The sequence below is a fragment of the Artemia franciscana genome, chromosome 15 (assembly GCF_032884065.1).
Source record: "Artemia franciscana chromosome 15, ASM3288406v1, whole genome shotgun sequence".
In the NCBI taxonomy this organism is placed as follows: domain Eukaryota; kingdom Metazoa; phylum Arthropoda; class Branchiopoda; order Anostraca; family Artemiidae; genus Artemia; species Artemia franciscana.
This window is the reverse complement of record NC_088877.1, coordinates 666,790-686,282: the sequence shown is the minus strand read 5'-3', so window position 1 is coordinate 686,282 and position 19,493 is coordinate 666,790. Positions and strand designations below refer to the sequence as shown.

The 19,493-nt window shown below is 33.2% G+C and overlaps 1 protein-coding gene across 1 annotated transcript in view; it reads left to right on the top strand.

The window, feature by feature from the left end:
- The window catches only part of LOC136036675 (large ribosomal subunit protein uL1m-like), a 42,952-nt gene that overhangs the window by 11,967 nt on the left and 11,492 nt on the right, over positions 1-19,493 (top strand). The window contains exons 3-5 of the mRNA XM_065718983.1: positions 7,986-8,196; positions 15,059-15,223; positions 19,218-19,332. Coding sequence (XP_065575055.1) covers positions 7,986-8,196; positions 15,059-15,223; positions 19,218-19,332 — 491 coding nt within the window. The remainder of the gene's footprint in view (positions 1-7,985; positions 8,197-15,058; positions 15,224-19,217; positions 19,333-19,493) is intronic.

Here is a 19,493-nt window from a genome sequence, read left to right as displayed (position 1 = left end):
AACTCCTGTTTGTAGTTCATTTCTGTTCATTTTAAGCTTGATTTGAGAATTCATTTTAATTTTTACTCATTTTGGGATTTAATTGCTTGTATATGATATACAGGTGTCTAAAAAGTTCAAAAGCTTCCAGTAGCAGAACTCCAAAAGTTGATACTTTTGTAGCACAACTTGTGTTTCGACTGCTTATCCTTGAGAAAAAAGTATTTTTTATGTAAAATTTGCAGAAAAGTAACAACTGTAACTTAGTATAGCTCGCAGGTAGAAATATCAATAGTTTTGTGAATCAAAATTAGCAATATAATCTAATTCAGCAGCAAGCCATATTCAAGCCATAAATATCATACTCCATAATTTTATATATACCATTTCATCAAAAGTACTAAATCATATTTACTCTAATACTGCTAGTGGAGGATAATATTCAAATTCTAAAGTATACTTTATATAGCTTACTGCTGTTACTTTATGGATGCACACCCAACTGCATGCTTACTGATACTGATACCTACATGCTTACTGATACTTACTTACTGATATCATGCCAACTGATACTCATTGATCTGTATACTACAACTATAAAAAGCACCGATTGATTTTCTGGGAGAACTATATTGATTGGCAGCCTAGCAGTCACATCCATTATGAACCTTTGATATTAGTTTTGCCCTAATCTAATCCCCAAAATAAAAAGAATTGCTGCTACTTTGTAGTGTGGCTGTTTTAGGCTACTAATTTTCCATGTTCCAGCTTTTCCAATACCTGCTTTATCTCTATGTACACCTTCATAGCTACCATCCCTTTAAAGATTCTTTCAACTAACGAATATACGATTTTGAGAGAATTTGGCTATTCGTGAGAGATTTGGATGAATATTCACTTTCAGTTGAATAGAAGTGGAGTAAGTAAAAACTTGTCCACAAGGACGAAGGCTAACAACGACTTGAAATTAAATTATCACACAGTGACATTGAAAGTCAAATAGCTTGTAGTATGAACAAGTTTTAAAAAGCGGCAGCATGAGAAAGTATAAATATCTTCTCGTAGGAGAGAAAAGATACAGACATCTCACGAGAAGAGATATTTCAGAACTGGTAAAAAAAGAATATCAAAAATGAAAACAGCTCTTTTTTGTTTTGTAGTTGCTCTTTTTTAGTGTTGTGGTTCCTGATGGGTTAAGTTACATACAGTTCATTACCACAAGCTGTTTGTTCAATCTTCAAACTCAGGTATCAGGTAGCAGAGTAAGAAATAAAGACCAACCGTTTGTAAAAAGTAAGTCTGAAAGTAATATAAAACTTTACAAGAAAATAATCTGGAAATAGTAACGAAATTTGTAATTTTGGCTATAATATACAATTTTTTTATGAATGATGTTTTACGGTCGCTTCCGTGTTAATCAACTATTCCCCAAATTTTAAGATAGTCTATAATTTAATTTTGTCTCATTAAGAGGGGCAGGGCAAGGGGCTGCAATTGCTATGGTAAGAAGATTATATTTCGGAAAAGTTTTGAATGGTAAATTCATTTCTACCATAATTCTTTTAAATTCTAATATTTTTATCTCAGGATTAGCCTTCATACAGAGTTAATAGCTGCTCAACCATTAGAGGTTGCGGAAGGAGTCCTAGTTATTAAAAAAATTCCAATGCCTTAATTTGAGCAGAATATCTATTCTGGAAAATTTCATTCACTTACTTAATAACTTTCCTAGACCGTAAAATGATCCTAGACTTCAGTTCAACCACCCAATCAAGCATGTATGCCCGTCAAAAATATTGTAAAGGGTGGACAAGAATAGAAATAGTGAGGGGAGGAGGGGAATACATTTGAAGATAAAAGGCCCAAAATAAAATTATCAAGGAAAAAAGGAAAGTACTTGATTTTTACATACCATATGAATCAAAATTCAAGAAATTTTTAAATGGTGAAGATTCCTGACAAACACGATCAATTCCTTTAATCAATAGGTTACTTATGTATGATACCACCGACACTCAAGAAGGGAAGCTAGGCTAATCTTGATTATAAATACATTAATGAAAACATAATACTTTAGAAACGAATCTGGGCTATATTTGCTCATAGGGGGGGGGGGGGGTAACCTGACCTAAACTAACCTATCCCCACCCCTTGTTAATGTGCAAATATATAGCCCAAATTATATAATTCCAATGTATTCTGTCACCTGCCAATTGTTTTCCACTAAGCGTAAGCTAATTGTTTCTTAATACAGACAGATAAAATTGGTTTGTTCTCGAGTTCTACACAGTATTAACTTGGGTGTTATAATGGATGGTGTAATACATAAACAGCCTTTAATCTATCACAGATTCAATTATTATGTATTTAAGATTAATATATTATGCCCAAAACCCAGAGTAAAAGAAAATAAGGTTCTAATTACATCACAGAAAATAAGAGGAAAAGGTATCATCTTAAAGGGTTTATTTAATTTCTAAGTAAAATAACGGTTATATTTTGAAAGAGAATAAAAAAAGTTGTCGATGGTATGTTCATCTAATTTGTAGCTCAATAATGAAAATATCTCTAAATTTATCACGAAATCCCCTGCTCTGCATAGGTACTATGCCTTATCTTTTTTTATTTTAGTATAATTTTTCAATTTGGCTCTTATATTTTCAGACCTTTGAAAATTAAACAGAATAGCAAAAGAAAACAGAATTTAAACTCACGGTCCAGCTGTCTAAAATAACCCTCTTTGCATCGACGTTCAGAATTACTCTGAACGTAAACGTGTTCAAATGAAATTCTTTACCACAGGAGAATCTTTGATGAAATGGTATAGTCTTATAAAAATTATGCTTTTATTAGCATAGGAAGAAAGGTAATTCAATGATCTATGTCTGGTTTTTGATGTATAGCAAATAATTAAGACAAAACTTTGGAAAGTAATGAAAAAATTATATCAAGTTTAGTGGAAGTATTAGTTACTAGGGGTGGATTGTCACTAGTAATAAATTATTAGGGGGGGGGGGGGCGACCCTGAACGAAAGAGGATTTTTCGTGAACCGATTTTTTTCGAAAAGATATATTAGTGGGGAAATTTAGGCCATGGAAACTGCCAAGTAGCATTGCTACTTTGATACCCCACTTTTTGCATGATGTAGGAAAACTTGGGTTTCGACAGCTTTTCTATGAGCAAAAATTATCTTTATATGTAAAAATGAAATTTTTAGACAAAATCTGACAACAAGTCGGAAAACTCCCAAGTAGCATTTTTACCCCCCTTTTTGCACGGCGGATGGTATATCAGTACCTGTTACCTTTATGTTTGATGTAATTATCTAATTTAATTTCTGTGTTTTGGGTTTCATTTACTGTTTGAAAGTAATTTTTGGTCATTCTATGTTTTAATATGGCCCTACTTTTAATTGATAAACTTCTTTCTTGAAACTTTTTAAAACCTTAAGAAAAAAGTTTGTAATTAAAAAAAAAAAAAATTTTGTTTTTGATTGGTAAAGTTTTACCAGCTTTAGAATTAAAGTTTTAAGACTTAATGATTGAAGAACCGGATTCGACTTTAAACTTTTAAGAAGCATAAGGTGATGTGAGTGTTTGGTCTCTAATTTCATTCAATATAATTATTGCATAAATTTAATTAAGTTTGAAATAAAGATTTGGAACAATTCGTAACAGTGATTTACAGATAGTATACAATACTCAAAAGAGTCTTCATGGGAGAATATTCAAAAGATTACATAAAAATTTTAATGAAATAAGAAAACAAATATATATCAGAGGTATTGCTCTGCTCACTTTGTTTCTGACTATTTAACTTCCTTTATTTGTGACTTTGATGTTCACGTTTGCTAAGCCAGGCGTGGAAAAGATGTCATTCTGACAAGTTCGATGTACATAATGTCTTTTGATTGAGTTCAATATCCCAAAATTCTAAATTCTAGGAAAATTCAAAATTTAATGCCCTAACCGTTTTGAAACATTTCACATAAGCAGCTTTTGACATGCTGGATGCAAATAGTGACTTACAGTTTGTTTTAATGTTGTTTATGTTGTTTTTTTCTTGAAAATTTTGACCTAATACCATTGAATTTTGTGAGATATTGCACATACCACTTTGACAACCTGTAAACAAATAGTGTGCTTTGATTTAGTTCTACATCCCCTCAATATGCCTCAAAAGTTCCAATTAAATACCATTAGCCGTTCCTGAGATATTGCAAAATGGCCCTTTTGGCAATGGGGACGCACATAGTTTCTTTTGAACGAGTTATCCGAAAGTTTCCTCTTAATACCCCAACTGTAACTGAGATTTTGAAGAAATGCAATTTTAGCACTCTAGTACACATAATTCAGTTCAGTATCCCAATTAACATTTCCTGAATGTTTCAACTAAATGGTCTTAGTTTTCCTGGGATATTGCTAGATTCCCATAGTATCTTTAAAGATCTCCCTTAACATTCTCTAAAAGTTTCTAAAAGCTACTGTTGTTTCTAAAAGTTTCTAAAAAACTTCTAGTTTCTAAAAAGTTTCTAAAAACTACTGTTGTTGAGATATTTAAGGCATGCTGTTTTTACAACCTGGATGCATATAGATTCTTTTGATTCAGGTAAAATCTCTCTTAGCAGTCACTCCCTGAAAATTTGAATTTAATATGGGTAGCCGTTCCTCGTGCGTTCAATATTAATACGTTCTTTTGACAACCTGAATGTACTTAGTGTCTTTTGATTTAGTGAGACATCTTCCTTGACATCCACTGAAAGTTTCAAGTTAATATCCTTAGCAGTTCCTGTGATAATACAGATCTGCCCTTTCGATCACTTGGATGCAGACATGGTCTTTTGATTTAGTTTCCTTGATTTTCATTTTCATAAACTTAGCCACTCCTGAAAATTTGCAGATAAAACCTTTTGGCAACCTGGATGTAGTTATACTCATTTAATCTAGTTAAATAGTATTAGTAGAAGAAGTAGTACTAGTACTAGTAATAGTAGCAGCAGCTTTAGTAGCAGTCACAGATAAAATTAGAGTAGTAATAGTAGTCATAGTCGCAAGTTAGTTTGATGTTTGAATGTTTGACGCAGAAATTTTCAGCGGTTGGGACTTCTAGCAGAAACGCCTATTCCATCCTTATTTCTATCAAGGGTGAATAATATTCTTTATTACAGACTGAAAAGCAACTCTTTGATCCTGAGAAAAGAGGGGTTTATTTGGCATAAACGAGCCGATCCAAATTGAAGGTTTTGCAACTCTATTCCAGAATCCTTGAACCACCTGATTTTTTAATATCAATGCATCCAGAAGGAAGTAAGCAACTTTAGGAGAATCTTCAGGGAGGCATGCCTCTAGCCTGACATCAACGTGTTGCTGCTCTCAAGCCTACCAGCTAACACTGAAACACTTCTATATAAAAGTATTTTTGATTTCATAAGACATAATCATATATGTGAGTAGATCACAAAGATGGTAGCAAGACTTATTCCTTACTTATCATCACGTGCAGATTGAAAACCGTCGTAAGCCAAATGGAGACCCATGTGGACTCCAAAAGGCTTGGCATTTCAAGAAGATGAAGAAGAAATGTGTCTAGAATGATTTGATATTTGCTTTATACCAGAGGCAAGCTTTTCCTCATAATGAGACTTGAACTTCCCGATGACTTTAGGAACAAGATTCCCAGCCTTGTCCTGACTCTTCCTTTTCTTTGTTCTTGTTCTAGGTTTTGCATTCCCCTTGATCAACCTCCTGACATGAGACCTGACAACCTCCTGACCTGACATGCTATGAGAAACGGAAGTATTTATAAGTTGCTTTCAAAAGATGATGTGTAAATGCTCCTTTTTTGCTGTTAGAAAAGTTCCCTCTAAGTTCAACTATGACTCGCTAACATGATTTATGATGGGCTCAGACTAGTTTATTGTTGCAAATTGTAATGCCTGATAGTCAATAAAAGTTTGAGGGCAAGGCTGAAGTTGAGGACAACTTTTCAGGGACAATACAGGACAGCCATTCAGGGACAATACAGACAGAGTAACTAAATGGTGATTGTTGACAGCAGGTGTTCATTTTTACCAGAAAAAATAGTGGTCATTTTTTCAAGAGATCAAGGCAATGAGATCCAACAAGGACAGGCCCTGGAGCCTTCAATATTTAGTTTGTTTATCAATCATTAAGAAGAAACTGTCACAGAAACAAGACAATAAAAGTGAATCTGCTGTAATATATATTAAATAGATAAGACCCATCAACCAATTGAATACTGATGATTATCAGATCAGCAGTATTGTTTGTTGTTATTGACAAGGCTATCTCATCTAAAGAGTACCGGTAACTTGTATGAGTGGAAATTGGGGCTTGTGTTGATAGAATAAAAAAAAAAAACTATCAACGTCATCTTGCGTTTGGCGACACTTGGTATTTTTTCAGTGTAACAATAAGAATAATTAATTTAATCAGTGTAACTTGTAAAATTAGGGTAGAAATAAGTATGTGGTCTCAGTTCCTTACAGAAAAATCATTACAGAGCTTAAAAAATGCCAAATGTTGCCATATGCTAGATAGCATTGGTATTTTCTTTTTTTTTGTCGACACCAGCGCCAGTTTTTACTCTTCTAAGCCACCCATATTATTTAATCTAATCAATTATAATGTTGATTGGAGATTTTTTGTACTGGACAGTTCATTTCACAGTTTTTGCTCTTGATAGTTTTTCTGTACTGCAGTCTGTCTTATGCTGCCACCATAACCACTGCCAATAATGCTCGAATCAAAACTAGGATTTTTCCCTCGACACGTTGCACAACTAGTGGTTTGTAGACCTTTGAAACTGGGGAAAGGTACTTAGAATCGAAATAATAATGCACTAATTTACAATCGTTTGTTGTTTTATTTTGTAATAATTCTGAGGGGGGACCTCCCTACTTAGGATTGGTCCATTTGTGGCTTGAATAAGCAATGTTTTTTGTGACTCCTCCTCCTCCCTTAGAGCCCTGACGTTAATACACTTATGACACAACTCAAAGAGAAAAAACTGGTCTGACCAATTATGATTATTGGTTAAGAAAATAATATTTTCCGAATTAAATTCAGAGTCTAAATTGTGTCCTATCTCTACCTTTCTTTCAATCTAATTTTCTGTAATGTTTCTATGGTTTAGAAAGTTGTATGAAAGACAGGTCTTACCTTGGAAAAAAGTAGGTTTTTCTTAGTTTTAGTTTGAGCTTGACTTTCTTTGACTCTGGGTTTAATAAACACAATTCCAGTAATTTTAGTTGAATTTTCAGGTTTGGTAGTTTTTTTCAAGTTTAAGACACATATTCAAATTCTTAAAATCTTATAAATTAGAATTTATTTAAGTTAAAATATTGAAACAAGTTTTCCTTGGCCTTTTACATGATGCAGGGCTATTTGTGAAACTTCCATAGCACTGCAATTGCCAATTCCAGCATATGAAAAATTCCGATATATTCTCCAGTATAAATTCCAGTACATGGAATTGATATATGAAAAATACCAATCGAATTTCTGTAACCACTATAACACTAAGAATTTTCAAATTCATCAAAAATTCAGTGCCCTTCAGAGGGAGAAAGGATATAGGTAGATATTCCAAAAGATCTTCTATTGGTTTAATCTAGAATCTGGAAATATTGACGCAAATTTCATTCACGTAACTCAGCTGCTTTTTCAAGATAGCAAAAAGTCATCTCAAATTTTGCGTGAAAGAATAAGGAAATGCAGTTGAATTACCAAAAGTAGAAAATAATAGGGTTGTCAGTGGGCCTTAGCACAATGTTTTCGGATTTCAGGGAAGTTAAAACTGAACCCGTAAAGCTATCACTCGTCATGAATTGTTGTTTTGGCTTGATTCATTTTAATTTGGTTGTATTCCTGATTTTTTTATTCTTATTTTTATTTTTTTTTTTAATTCGAAAAACTGATAAAACACAGCCAGTGGTTTTTCCATTACAATAAATAGCATAATTTATGAATAATTTTTTTTTTAGCAACAAACCTAAAAGATCACGTAGAGTGAATGAAGAAGGAAAGTCTGAGCCTATGGATGATGTCTACCTTATGTCGTGCTACAAAACACGTATTTTTGGTGTTTCTGAAGCGATTATGGCACATCGTGAAGTTCATGATCCATCAATGTATAATAAGCCAAACGCTAATCTAATAGCTACTATTGAATTGGATTTAAGTACAGAGAAAAAGGTAATGAGTTGACTGGTTTAACTTTTTGAAAGTGAGAATGTCCAAGGAAAATACAAGAAAGGCTGGTGCCAAAAAGTGTTAAGGTTTTTTAAGGCCTGTTAAGTGTTAAGGCCTGTTTGAATGAATGTAATAATCGTTACAACAATCCCTTGAGAGTGAGAATGTAAACTGAATATAATACAAGAAAAGCATATTCAGAAAAGCGTTAGGACTTGTTTATCCTGCTTCAATCAATGTAACGTTTTTTTTTATGGAATTTTAGTTGCTTTTTAAATTAGGGTGGGCTGCAGAACACAAGTAATAATAATAATAATTTTATTACTTTTAATTGCACTCCAAACACAACATGATAAAAAAATATGTTAAATTCTATATATTATAATTTAGTTTTTTAATTTAATTCGATTTATTTATAAAAACGTGTACATTACAACAATTATCTGATGCCATAGCCTGTGAGTGATTAAATAAAATGCAGTATTAACGAAAATAAATAAAGTAAAAAAAGAAGAAAAGAGCAAGGAGAGAAAAAACGAGAAAGGATATAGTCTTAGAATGGCCTCAGATACCCAAACTACACAAAACAACGAAACCCGAATACAAACACACTGCCGGATTCTCCACCCTAAGCACCGGAAAGCACCGAAAAAACGACAAATAGGTGAGAACAATACATATTATTTAAATAACATGATTAAAATAAACGTAAAAAGCGTTGACGGATCTCTAATTTCAGTCAGTGGGAAATGTTAAGAGAGCCATGGAGGAAGGGGGAATTCAATTCTCATTTTGTCGAAGCTGAGGCCACTCAGAATTTCCGTGCAAAGGGTTTTAAGAACTTTTAATTTGGTTAGGTATATATGGTAATACATGGTCAGGTAACATATGGAAACACATACTTTAATAAGATGTAGCTTTCCTTAGAAGGTATAGTTGTTTTTGGGAAACAAGTTGATTGAAATAAAAAATTAAATTATAATATATGGAATTTAACATATTTTTTTTTATCAATTTGTAAGCAAGAAGAAAACTGACTAAAACTGGATTCATAAATATTAAAATAATGCAATTTTCCGGAATTCTGGTAAAACACTACGTGATTTTAATGCATAAATAGCGTAGGAACTTAAATGTTAACAAAATGAGAAAACATAAGACAACGAAGAAAAACAGACAAAACACAGTCAGTGGAAAAAGATAAAAATATATTTTAGCTGATAGCTTGTTATTAATGAGGGCTAGTGGGTCTTTATGTAGAAGAGGGGGGGGGATCCTGAAGCCATAAAAAAGTATATTTTTACCTTTAAATTTTTAACAGTACATGAACCTTCAGATAAATATAGTGTTGTTTTTTTTTTGGGGGGGGGGGGGGCTAGAAATTGATTATCTGAATTACATTCATTCCAGTGCTGTCCTCCTCAGCTATCCTCCTGCAAAAATATAGGTAAAAGTCCAAGGGACAATATGAAGAGGTCAACCTTAAATAACTAAAATAGACAAAACTAAAATACTAAAATGACAAATATTAAGTACTAAAAAGACAAAAAAAAAAAAAATACAAGAGACCATTCCTGAAGCAATGTAAAAAAAAAATGCAACCTTCGAATTGTTAGCATTCAAAGAAACTTTTTGAAAATAAGTTCCAGATCAGAAGCGTTTTCTATTCAACGCCGGGTTGTTTAGTCATTTAGCCTTCTACCTTTCACTGAGAAAGGCTCTTTTTTCATTTTACGATGATTTACCATGGCTGGAAATTGAAATTTCTAGTGCCCTTCTTAAGAGTCAAAAGTGATTGAAGGCAAAGAAGCCTCTTCCCCTTCCCTCGGTGGCACTTATTCCTCCAAAAAAATTCGATAGAAATTTTGAAAGCTATTTTGTTCAGAATATTTAAGAGGTCCAATAAACATGCCTCTGGGGATGACACCCCCCCCGCTGTCCTTTGGGGAAGGGCTGTAAATTTTACAATTTGCCGTCTGTGTATATGTAATATTTGCTATTAAGATATGTGGGAATGTTTGACCTTTGGTGTCCAAAAAGACTAAGGACATTAAGGTGAACAGCTTAGGGTATTAAGTTGGAACTTTTAGGGAATGATAAGAGGGATCATTAATTGACCAGTCGGCAATATGTGCACACTGATAGTATACTGTTACTTCGATAGTATATAGTATATATTTTGATAGTATATTGATGATAGTATATTGTTGATAGTATAATAGTATTGTTGATAGTAGTTGATAGTATTGTTGATATTATAATAGTATTGTTGATAGTATAAGTATATTGTTGATTGTTGATAGTATAACTGTTACTTCGATTGCGACTTCAGTTAAGGTTAAGGATATTCAAGTGAAAATTTCAGGGGATATTAAGAGAGGAGTTGAACTAAATCAAAACACTATGTGTATATATGTTGTCAAAAGTCGTATCAGCAATATCTTAGGAATGGCTTATAGCATTAGGCTGAAAGTTACAGGGCATATTCTGGGGGATGTTAACTAACAAAAGGCAATAAATGTATGTTACTACTACTAATTATGTTGCTACTACTACTAGTATTACTACTACTACGAAACCTAAGACTATTAAGGTGAAAATTTCAGGGAATGTTGAACTATTTCAAAACGTGCTATGTTTATGTTGAGTATCAAAAGGACATATCATCAGTGTCCCTGGAACTAACTAGGGTATTAAGTTGAAGCTGTCAGGGAATATGGAGTGATCGCTGAATAATATTTGTCTATACTCGAGGTTGTAATGTGAGGGGGGTTAGAATTCCGTCAGCCCTAAAGAACGCCAAAGATTATTTAGATTTTTACCCGTATATTTGAATATTTTCCCCCCTACCCATCAATCCAAGGTATTATACTATAACTATTATTAAAAATTGTTGCAAAATTCTGTTCAACATATAAATGCTGAGCCAAAGTCCGGATTTTTATAAAGAGAGACCGAAAGAATTTAAAATCTTCTTTTTTAGCCGATGAAAAAGACCATGTCAATGAAAAACGAACATTAAATAATTTTAAAAGTTTTCTCTCAAAAGAATTATTTCAAAGAATAGTAAAGAGCTGCATTAAACAAAGCTACATTCAAACTTCTACCGAAAAGTGAAGAGCTACATTAAAACAATCTACATCCAAGAGTTACATTCAAGCTTCTACAGAGCTACATTCAAGCGAAAGACTACCATAAATCACTACCAATAAATAAATGAAACCCAAAACGTACAGAAATCAAAATAAATAATCTTGTGGAACTTAAAATTAGAAGATACAGCCAAAAAAAGGAGTAGGACTAATGCCCCCTGTGCCTCGAAAGACCAGAACGTAGTTTGTACTTTACTGAAAACAAAATACATATATTTTAAAGGTTTGCTCTTTTATAACTTTAATATTATTAATTATTTAATAATATTTGGAAATATATTAATATTATTAATATTATTTAATATTATTATTTAAAATTATTAAGGAATGCCCAAGGAAAACGAAATTTTAAGAATGAATGTCAGTATATATTAAACAGGCAATCTGCATTTATTGTTTTTGTCAATAATTTTGTTTATAATGGTGATTCTATTTTTTCTCTTTTTTTTTCGATGTTATGAGAAATAAAAACTCGTAGCTTTAAAATACAGATTATAAAGCAGAGATGATAAAAAATGGGGTTTTTAAAGGCCAAACATACTAAAAAAAAACACAAAACGAATATTTCGAAAAGACAACCGCCTCTCTTCTTCAGAACGAACTAATATTCAAGGAAAGTGCCAAAAATGGGGCATAGAAAAAACCAAAACAAACGTGGAATATCAATGTAAAAACCAAACCAATAAAAACCAATGAAAACCAAAATCCAGAGATGAACAAAATTCAAATTAGAAGAATTAAAGCCAAATACCTAACAGCCAAAAAAGCAAGTCATCCACCAATATCGACGATTTGCACAAAATCCAAAAATAGTTTCCGTCATCGACGGATACTAGCAAATCTTGAACTGCCATTATTAGCCAATCGTCGCGGAGTCGACTCTCCGCGTTTGTTTTTGTTTTCTTTTTCTTGGCCCCCTTTTCGGCATTTCCCTTAAATACATTTTTTTTTTACTGAAGAAGAGAGGCGGTTGTCCTTTCGACATACTCGTTTTTTTTTCAGTATTTTTGTTTGGCCTTTAGAAACTCCTTTTTTTATTGCTTGTTCTTTATATAATGGTTCGCCAAAGTGGTTTAAGAAAATAAAGATTGTTTTCAGTAAAGGGCAAATTATGTTCTGATGTTTAGAAGAATATAGGGGCGTTTGCCCTACTCCCCTTTGTGGTAGTTTCTGCTCATTTTGAGTTTGATTTGGTTATTTATTCTGATTTCTGTTCGTTTGGATTTCATTTATTAATTGAGTATTGATTTGTGGTCGTTTTACGTTTGAAAACCTATTCGATTTATTTCTGCTCATCTTTAGTTTCATGTAGCTCTTTACTATTATTTTAAAAACTTCTTTTGTGAAAAACTTTCTTAAAATTAATAATAGAAAAGGACCGCAGCGTTTTTTTCGTTATTATATATTTAAATAAAAAAACAAAAACAAAAAAAAAAACACTTGGTAACGATATTCCCGCTGTAATTTATGCATCAATAATATAAAATAAAAATAATTTAATAATAAGTAATACTTTGTATAGGTAAAATGATTATTCATCTGTAACTAGACTTGCTATGCTTATTTTGAATGATTGATAACTAGGTACGAAACGAACGCAAATTCCTAGGCCAAGGAGGCCCTAATTTACAAAATTAATTTACAAAAAATGCCAATGAGCTAATCGTGTAGGCGATTAGTCTATACAAACGATATTAGTTCTGTGTATTTTTAGGCCATTCTACAGGGTATTAACTTATATGTTTAAATGTTTAGTTTTTCTTAAATGGTGGGTAGTTGTCGGTACCACTCCTGTTTTATGAAAAAAAAAGACTAAAACAGAAACATTAATGTACTGCATACGAATCGCAAGACCAAGCATGTCCAGAACTTTTTATCACTTATAATCCAAATCATTTGTACTTCTTTGACTATTTTCTTCAATAAATCATATTTTTATCCCTTTTACATGCCAGATTAAAAAAAAACACTGTTTGATTGATTAAAAACACTGTTTGATGGACTAAAACAGATTGGCTAAAAACACTGTTGACTGTTGTAAAATCAGATGAGGTTTGGAATCTACTAACCGAAGCTGGTTGCCATTAAAGTAGGAGACAATGAACTTCAATTGCTTAGGTTTATGAGGTTAAAATTGTAAGGTTTTTAATTAGATGAGGTTTGTAATCTACCTACCAAAGTTGGTTGTCACTAAGATGGGAGATTCTTGACTTAAATAGATTATGGTGTACGACGTTGGAATGATGAGGTTTGGAATCGAGTAACCGAAACCAGTTGCCACTACAATGGAAGATCCTGAACTTCAATCGCTGTGTTCTAAACTTGTTTTACGTTTTTTAGATCTGATTTTTGTCTACAAGTCTTGTTTTGAGGCTTCCCCTTCCTTGTAAAATTGATGATACCTAAACACAATCGGCTTTTGCAAAGTCAGTCGAGGTCAATTATCAAGCAATAAAAGCTAATTGCCATCCTAGTGGAAGGTCTTTACTTTGATCGCTTAGACTCTTAACTTACTGTTAACATCCTTACCTTTTTAGCCCCTATATTGTCTATGAATTGTCTCTTGGAGCTACCCCCCCCCCCTCCATGGGCGATTAAAACTAAAATATTGCTCACTTTTGTAGAATCTAAAGGATAAAATTCAGGTAATAAAGCTGGTTGGCATCAAATTGAGAGATCCTGAATTTCATTGCTTAAATCAGTGATTTCCAACCCTTTTGTACTGGCACCCCCCTTTATAAAAACAAATTGGTGCGCCGCGAATAAAAAGCAAATTGTTGCGTCCCGTTAATTTATCTAAAAATCAAATTTCAGAAATACTCAACTGATATTGTAATTTATTTAATGGGCTACAAAATAATATACTACATTATGTAAGAATAAAATACATTTATTATAAGAAATATAATAATAAAATAAAAAAAGAATATATAATTAATATTACTACAACATAAAAATTTAGCGTGACAGTTGAGCTTGTTTTTCAACATAAATTTTCTCAAACCGTGGTATCATTGAAAAAATCGCGGTTCTCAGTTCCTTTTCAACCATTAAGCGAGATGGATACTTCGTTCTTAAGACAGCTACTGTAGAAAAACAAGTTTCATATAGGTAAGATGTCACAAATGGCAATAAAATTTCTAAAGCTGTGTTTGTAAGACTAGGTAAAATCGTCCTTCACTCGTAGCCAAAACGTGTGGATTACATATACTGCTAATTCATTTTTTGTACACCTATTCGATTTTTTTGGTTTGTATTCGAAAATGATATTTTGGAAACAGCTGCATGCCCCCCTTGCAACAGTCTTGTGCCCCCCTGAAGGGGGGGGGGGTGCCCCACAGGTTGGAAACCACTGGCTTAGATTCTTATCTCTTTTCACATAGTTTTCGCTTATAATTCCTGGTTTGCTCACCTTACAATAGCAAATTGATGAAACAGAATTGACTTTTTAAAATCAGCTGAGATTGAGAATCTGGTAATCAAACCTGGTTGCCGTCTAAGTGAGAGGTTCTGTACTTTGATCCATTAGACCCTTATCTCATTCTTTTTCGACCGAATTTTTGTCTAAAACTCATTTTGTCTCATCAAATTTAATAGGCTAAGATAACTTCGGTTTTGTAAAATAAGCCGAGATTGGGTATCCTCAATCGAAGTTGGTTTTCGCAAGCTTATGAGCTTTAATCGCTTAGACTCTCAAATTATTTTCTTTTTAGACCCGATTTTTGTCTATAAGTCGTGTTGTGGAGCTCCCTTTTCCGTATCAAATTGATGACACAAAAACAGTATTGGCTTTTGCAAAATCAGCTGAAATCCAAAATCAAGCAATCGAAGCTGGTGCCACCAAAGTGGGAGGTCCAGAACTTGTCAAAAGTATTCAGGTGGGTCTTTATTCTGTGTTGTTATAAGACAAATAGCCATGTAAAAAGTATTTGCTATTGCTTTATATCTTTACCTTCCAATATGTCGAAGTAATACTTAATACTTTGAATTTTTTTTGTTTCTGTGTTTATAGCTCTTTACTCTGTTTAATTTTATTTATTCAACCTATTTTTAATCCCCGACAGTTACCCAAGAGATTATTTTATATCAAATTGATTTAGGAATATTGTTGTTTCACAGTGGCATTAGGAATTTTTTAAACTTTGAAGATATGTAGAAACTTACAGAACTGCAATGGAGGCATAAGCTGTGTTAATTGTTGAATTAACACATATAGGATAGATTTACATAATCTTAAAATGAGCCAGTTATAGTTTTTCTCTACTTTGCCTGAAATTTCAGGGTTGTTTGACTAGACCTAGGGAACCAAATCAAAGACAATAAATTTTGATTAATGTGGAGAATAATGTGGTAACATAAATTCTATCGCGAACAATTTAATTTTTTAAAGTCTGGTTTGCTTAAGCTTTAAGTCATGTAGACACTTCAGGTTAAAATTTTAGAGCCAAGGAAACCTCAACTGAGACAAAAAAAAAGGATTTTATTTTTTTTTAGAAGCAAAGATTTGTAAATAACCTCGGATTGCATTTATCTAAATGAACGAACCGTGACGTCAAAAATAGCATAAAAAGCTTATTTTAATAAAATGGTCAATTAGTTAAAGAAACAGTTTTTCTGATGTCTCAGAACAAACATGAAACTTAAAAACGAACACAAATTAAGAACACATTCTTAAAACGAACTAACAGCTGATTTTGCTCGAGGTGTGAGAGAACAAAATTATATGAAAAAATTTTCCGATTTCGTGGCCATTGAAAGACTATTGATAGCCTTAATATTTTATTATTAATTTCCTACAGGGTATTTTAGGATTTCTCTGCTCCTAATCCTTTTTGGTGCGTCGATTTTGTGTTTTCTGTAATGCGCTAGTTGTTAGTAATTCAACTTTGGTTATTTCAACCAAGATTGCAGATATATATTGCATAAATTGCGAAGCAATACTTTTGGTTTCGTTTTATGTCTCAGGTTCGCTCTTTACTTCCATCACATAGACTTTGCAGTTTGTCTCTTACCGCAAACAGAAGTAGGACTATTGCTGCTCATACCATCTAAAGGCCAGATCGTTTTATTTCATCCTTGATGATTTCTTAATAGGAAAACTGATTTGAAATTGCCTACGAAGTGAGATTTTTTTAATTATATTGAATATATGTAATGAATATTATGTAAATTTTAGTTAAGTTGTGGTGAAGTTAGGGCTTGAAGCTGGAACTCAGTCGGTATCCAATCAGACTGAGAAGGTGTCATCTTAATTGGGGGGATCTATTGAGTAAAGTTGAGACTTCTGAACAGGACTGTATCCAGGAGGGGGAGGCTACCCTGTTTGAACCACCCCCTCCCCCCTGAAATTTTTTGACCGAATCGTAAAATGTAGCATAAATGAAGACATTTTGATGCGTTTTGCAAAAGTTTTTTTTTTTTTTACCGGTTTGAACGAAATTGCTTCTTCTCCCGGCACATGCTGGATACGGCCTTGCTCATGAATAAAACTAAATGCTTATATTTTCTTCGTATTATCGAAAATATTGGTGGCTCATAGTATACCAAAGATGGCACTTTGGATGCCATTTCACGTGTGCAATTTCTGGCAAAATGTCCTTTTGCTCTTGTCTGATGTCATAAATTACATCCGTTTTATTTTCAAATAAATGTCCTTTCCCTTTTATCTAAATTTGCTTTCCCCCTTTTCCATTTTTCTTTAAATACTTTGATTTCAGGTCCTCCAATCCTGGTTAAAATTATAAACTTAAAACTTTAGCCTATATCAAAACGTAGATATTAGAGTCCTTAGTTACCATATTAAAGGTTAATATATGTTGTAATGTGGTACTCACATTACCAGTAACTCTATCACTGAAAAAGTTCAAGTTTTTTTCGAGAAATAACTATTTTCTGAATAAAGCATCCGAATGAAAATAATGTTCTGAAATGATATGTAAAATAATGAAACAATAAAAAGCTCAGTAATTACTACATTTTCTGAATTTCTTTTACAGTTTTTAATTTGACTTGTATATTTGAGGATTGATGCCATTTCTCAATATGAAACTTTTGACTTTTTTTTTAATGTCGCTGCATTTGGAATAATCTAAGACAATTTTTTTTTTTAATGACATTTTTACACGTTAGAAATGGATTTAGCTAATACTAAATTGTCCCTTTTGTTAATTTTTCGGAGACCTGTTTTCATTGGTAGTTCATTCATATCAAATTCATTATTTTATTTAATGCGGAGACTTGAAAATTTCTTATTGCCATTCCTTTTTGTTTCTGCTAAATTTTTGAAAATTGTTTCACTATTCTTTTATATTTTTGATCAGGGTTTATGGTTGGTTTAGACTGATGTGAAAACTGATGAGAAAATCCGATCGCTATGGAATGAAAACTCTTCCAGCGATAAGCGCAAGACTTTTCCTAAGACTAACCCCGCGTTCGATACAGCTTTTTGCAATTGATTTTTATCACTGACGACCAATCAAACCCATTTTCTTTCAAAGAGAATGCTTTTCATTGGGCATGAGTGATGATAATCAATTACAATTGATTTTAGTTAGCTATGTTGACTGCAGGGAAAATGCACCTATGCCTACTGTCTGATAGGTGAAAAGCCGGAAAAAATTTAAAAGCATGCCATCAGGTTCAGGCTATGATGCTGTCTGATTTATGAGCTGCAGCCTCCCTAGCTTTTTGTGGCGTTGCAGCAGCCGGTCCATCCAGCAAAGGCTGATCTAACAAGAATCACGAAATATCGTGCGTTAGACGTAATGCTCTTACTTAGCTGGTCCTGTCACAGGCTAGTGATGTTGCATCGTTTGGGTTCTTATTACGGGTGAGGTGTCGTTGATTTATTACATCACCTCACCTCTTGCGCGGTCTCCTTCTAGGACGTCGCCAGCCATTTTCCGGGGGGTTGGAATCATGTTTAAGAGTAGTTAGGAATTGACACGCTTTTCACTTTCAAAACTTTTTGCTTAGTATTACTCGACGACAGATGAAACCGATTGGTTTCGGTTTTTCTTGGTCTTTTTTCTTGTTTTTTTCAAGATACATAGGAGACCAAGAAAAAATTCTAGCATTAAAACCAACCTGTACAATCGGAAAAACTTTCTCATTGTAACAATCGGTTTTTCGGGATTTGTCTATGCGTCTGAACGAGCCTTTAAAAGCTTGAGAGTGGTTAGAATTCAAGCCGTATCTTCATTTACTTTTTTCAGTCAGGACTGTCGACGGCAGTTACGTGCATGACTTGATAAGGTAGGACCAGAGCCACCTTATTTGGGGTGACCCTAAAGGTTGCTCACTTCTAGTTCACATGACAAACTTTGCCTGTAAAAGACAAATAAAGACAGTATTTGACTGAATTCGTGTTGAAATTTGTCCATCGACTTACTCTGGAAAATTGGTGAATGGATAGACCAAAACTAAAATTGAAATATTCGTCGATTTTTTTTTTTATTGTTAATGCTGTCAGTGTATATCTACTTTTTCATTTGAAATTATCAGAATGTACATATTAGGTCGATAATATGTTTGACAAGATTCGGTGCCTTTCGTTTGCCTTTCTATTCAGCTTATTATTCCCGGTATGATGATTCCTTAAAAAAGACAAAATTTGCCATGTTATTCACTTTAGTACAAAGGGGGTGAGGGTTCAGCCTCCCCAAAGTTAGGGTGTTTTGCTTATTGTATTCTATGATTTTTCAAGTACCACCTGTTTTCCTTCCTTTGATTAGCCCCTCCCACCTTCCTTTTATTAGCCCCTCCCACCTTCCTTTGAAAATATTCTCTCTGCACGTGTGTGAATGAACTACGCGTAAGAACTCCTTAGGAAGAGATCTTTAATAATGTGTTAAACCCTTATTCTGATTTCAGACAGGGGATGTGCGTACTGCAGAATTCAAATACGTTGTTGCTCATGATAATATGGCTGAAGAAATCGTACCTTTGAGAGGCCTTCTGAAAACAAAGTTTCCTGCCACGAGACTAGGTAAGGATGAATAAAGAAATACTTCAGAGCATAAGCAAAAAAAAGAAACTGAATAGTTAGAAACACGAAAAAACTATAAAATTAAAGCATGCATTTCTTCCTGATTGCAATAACCAAAGATATAAGAGAGAGAGAGAGACACTTTTATTATACATATCATC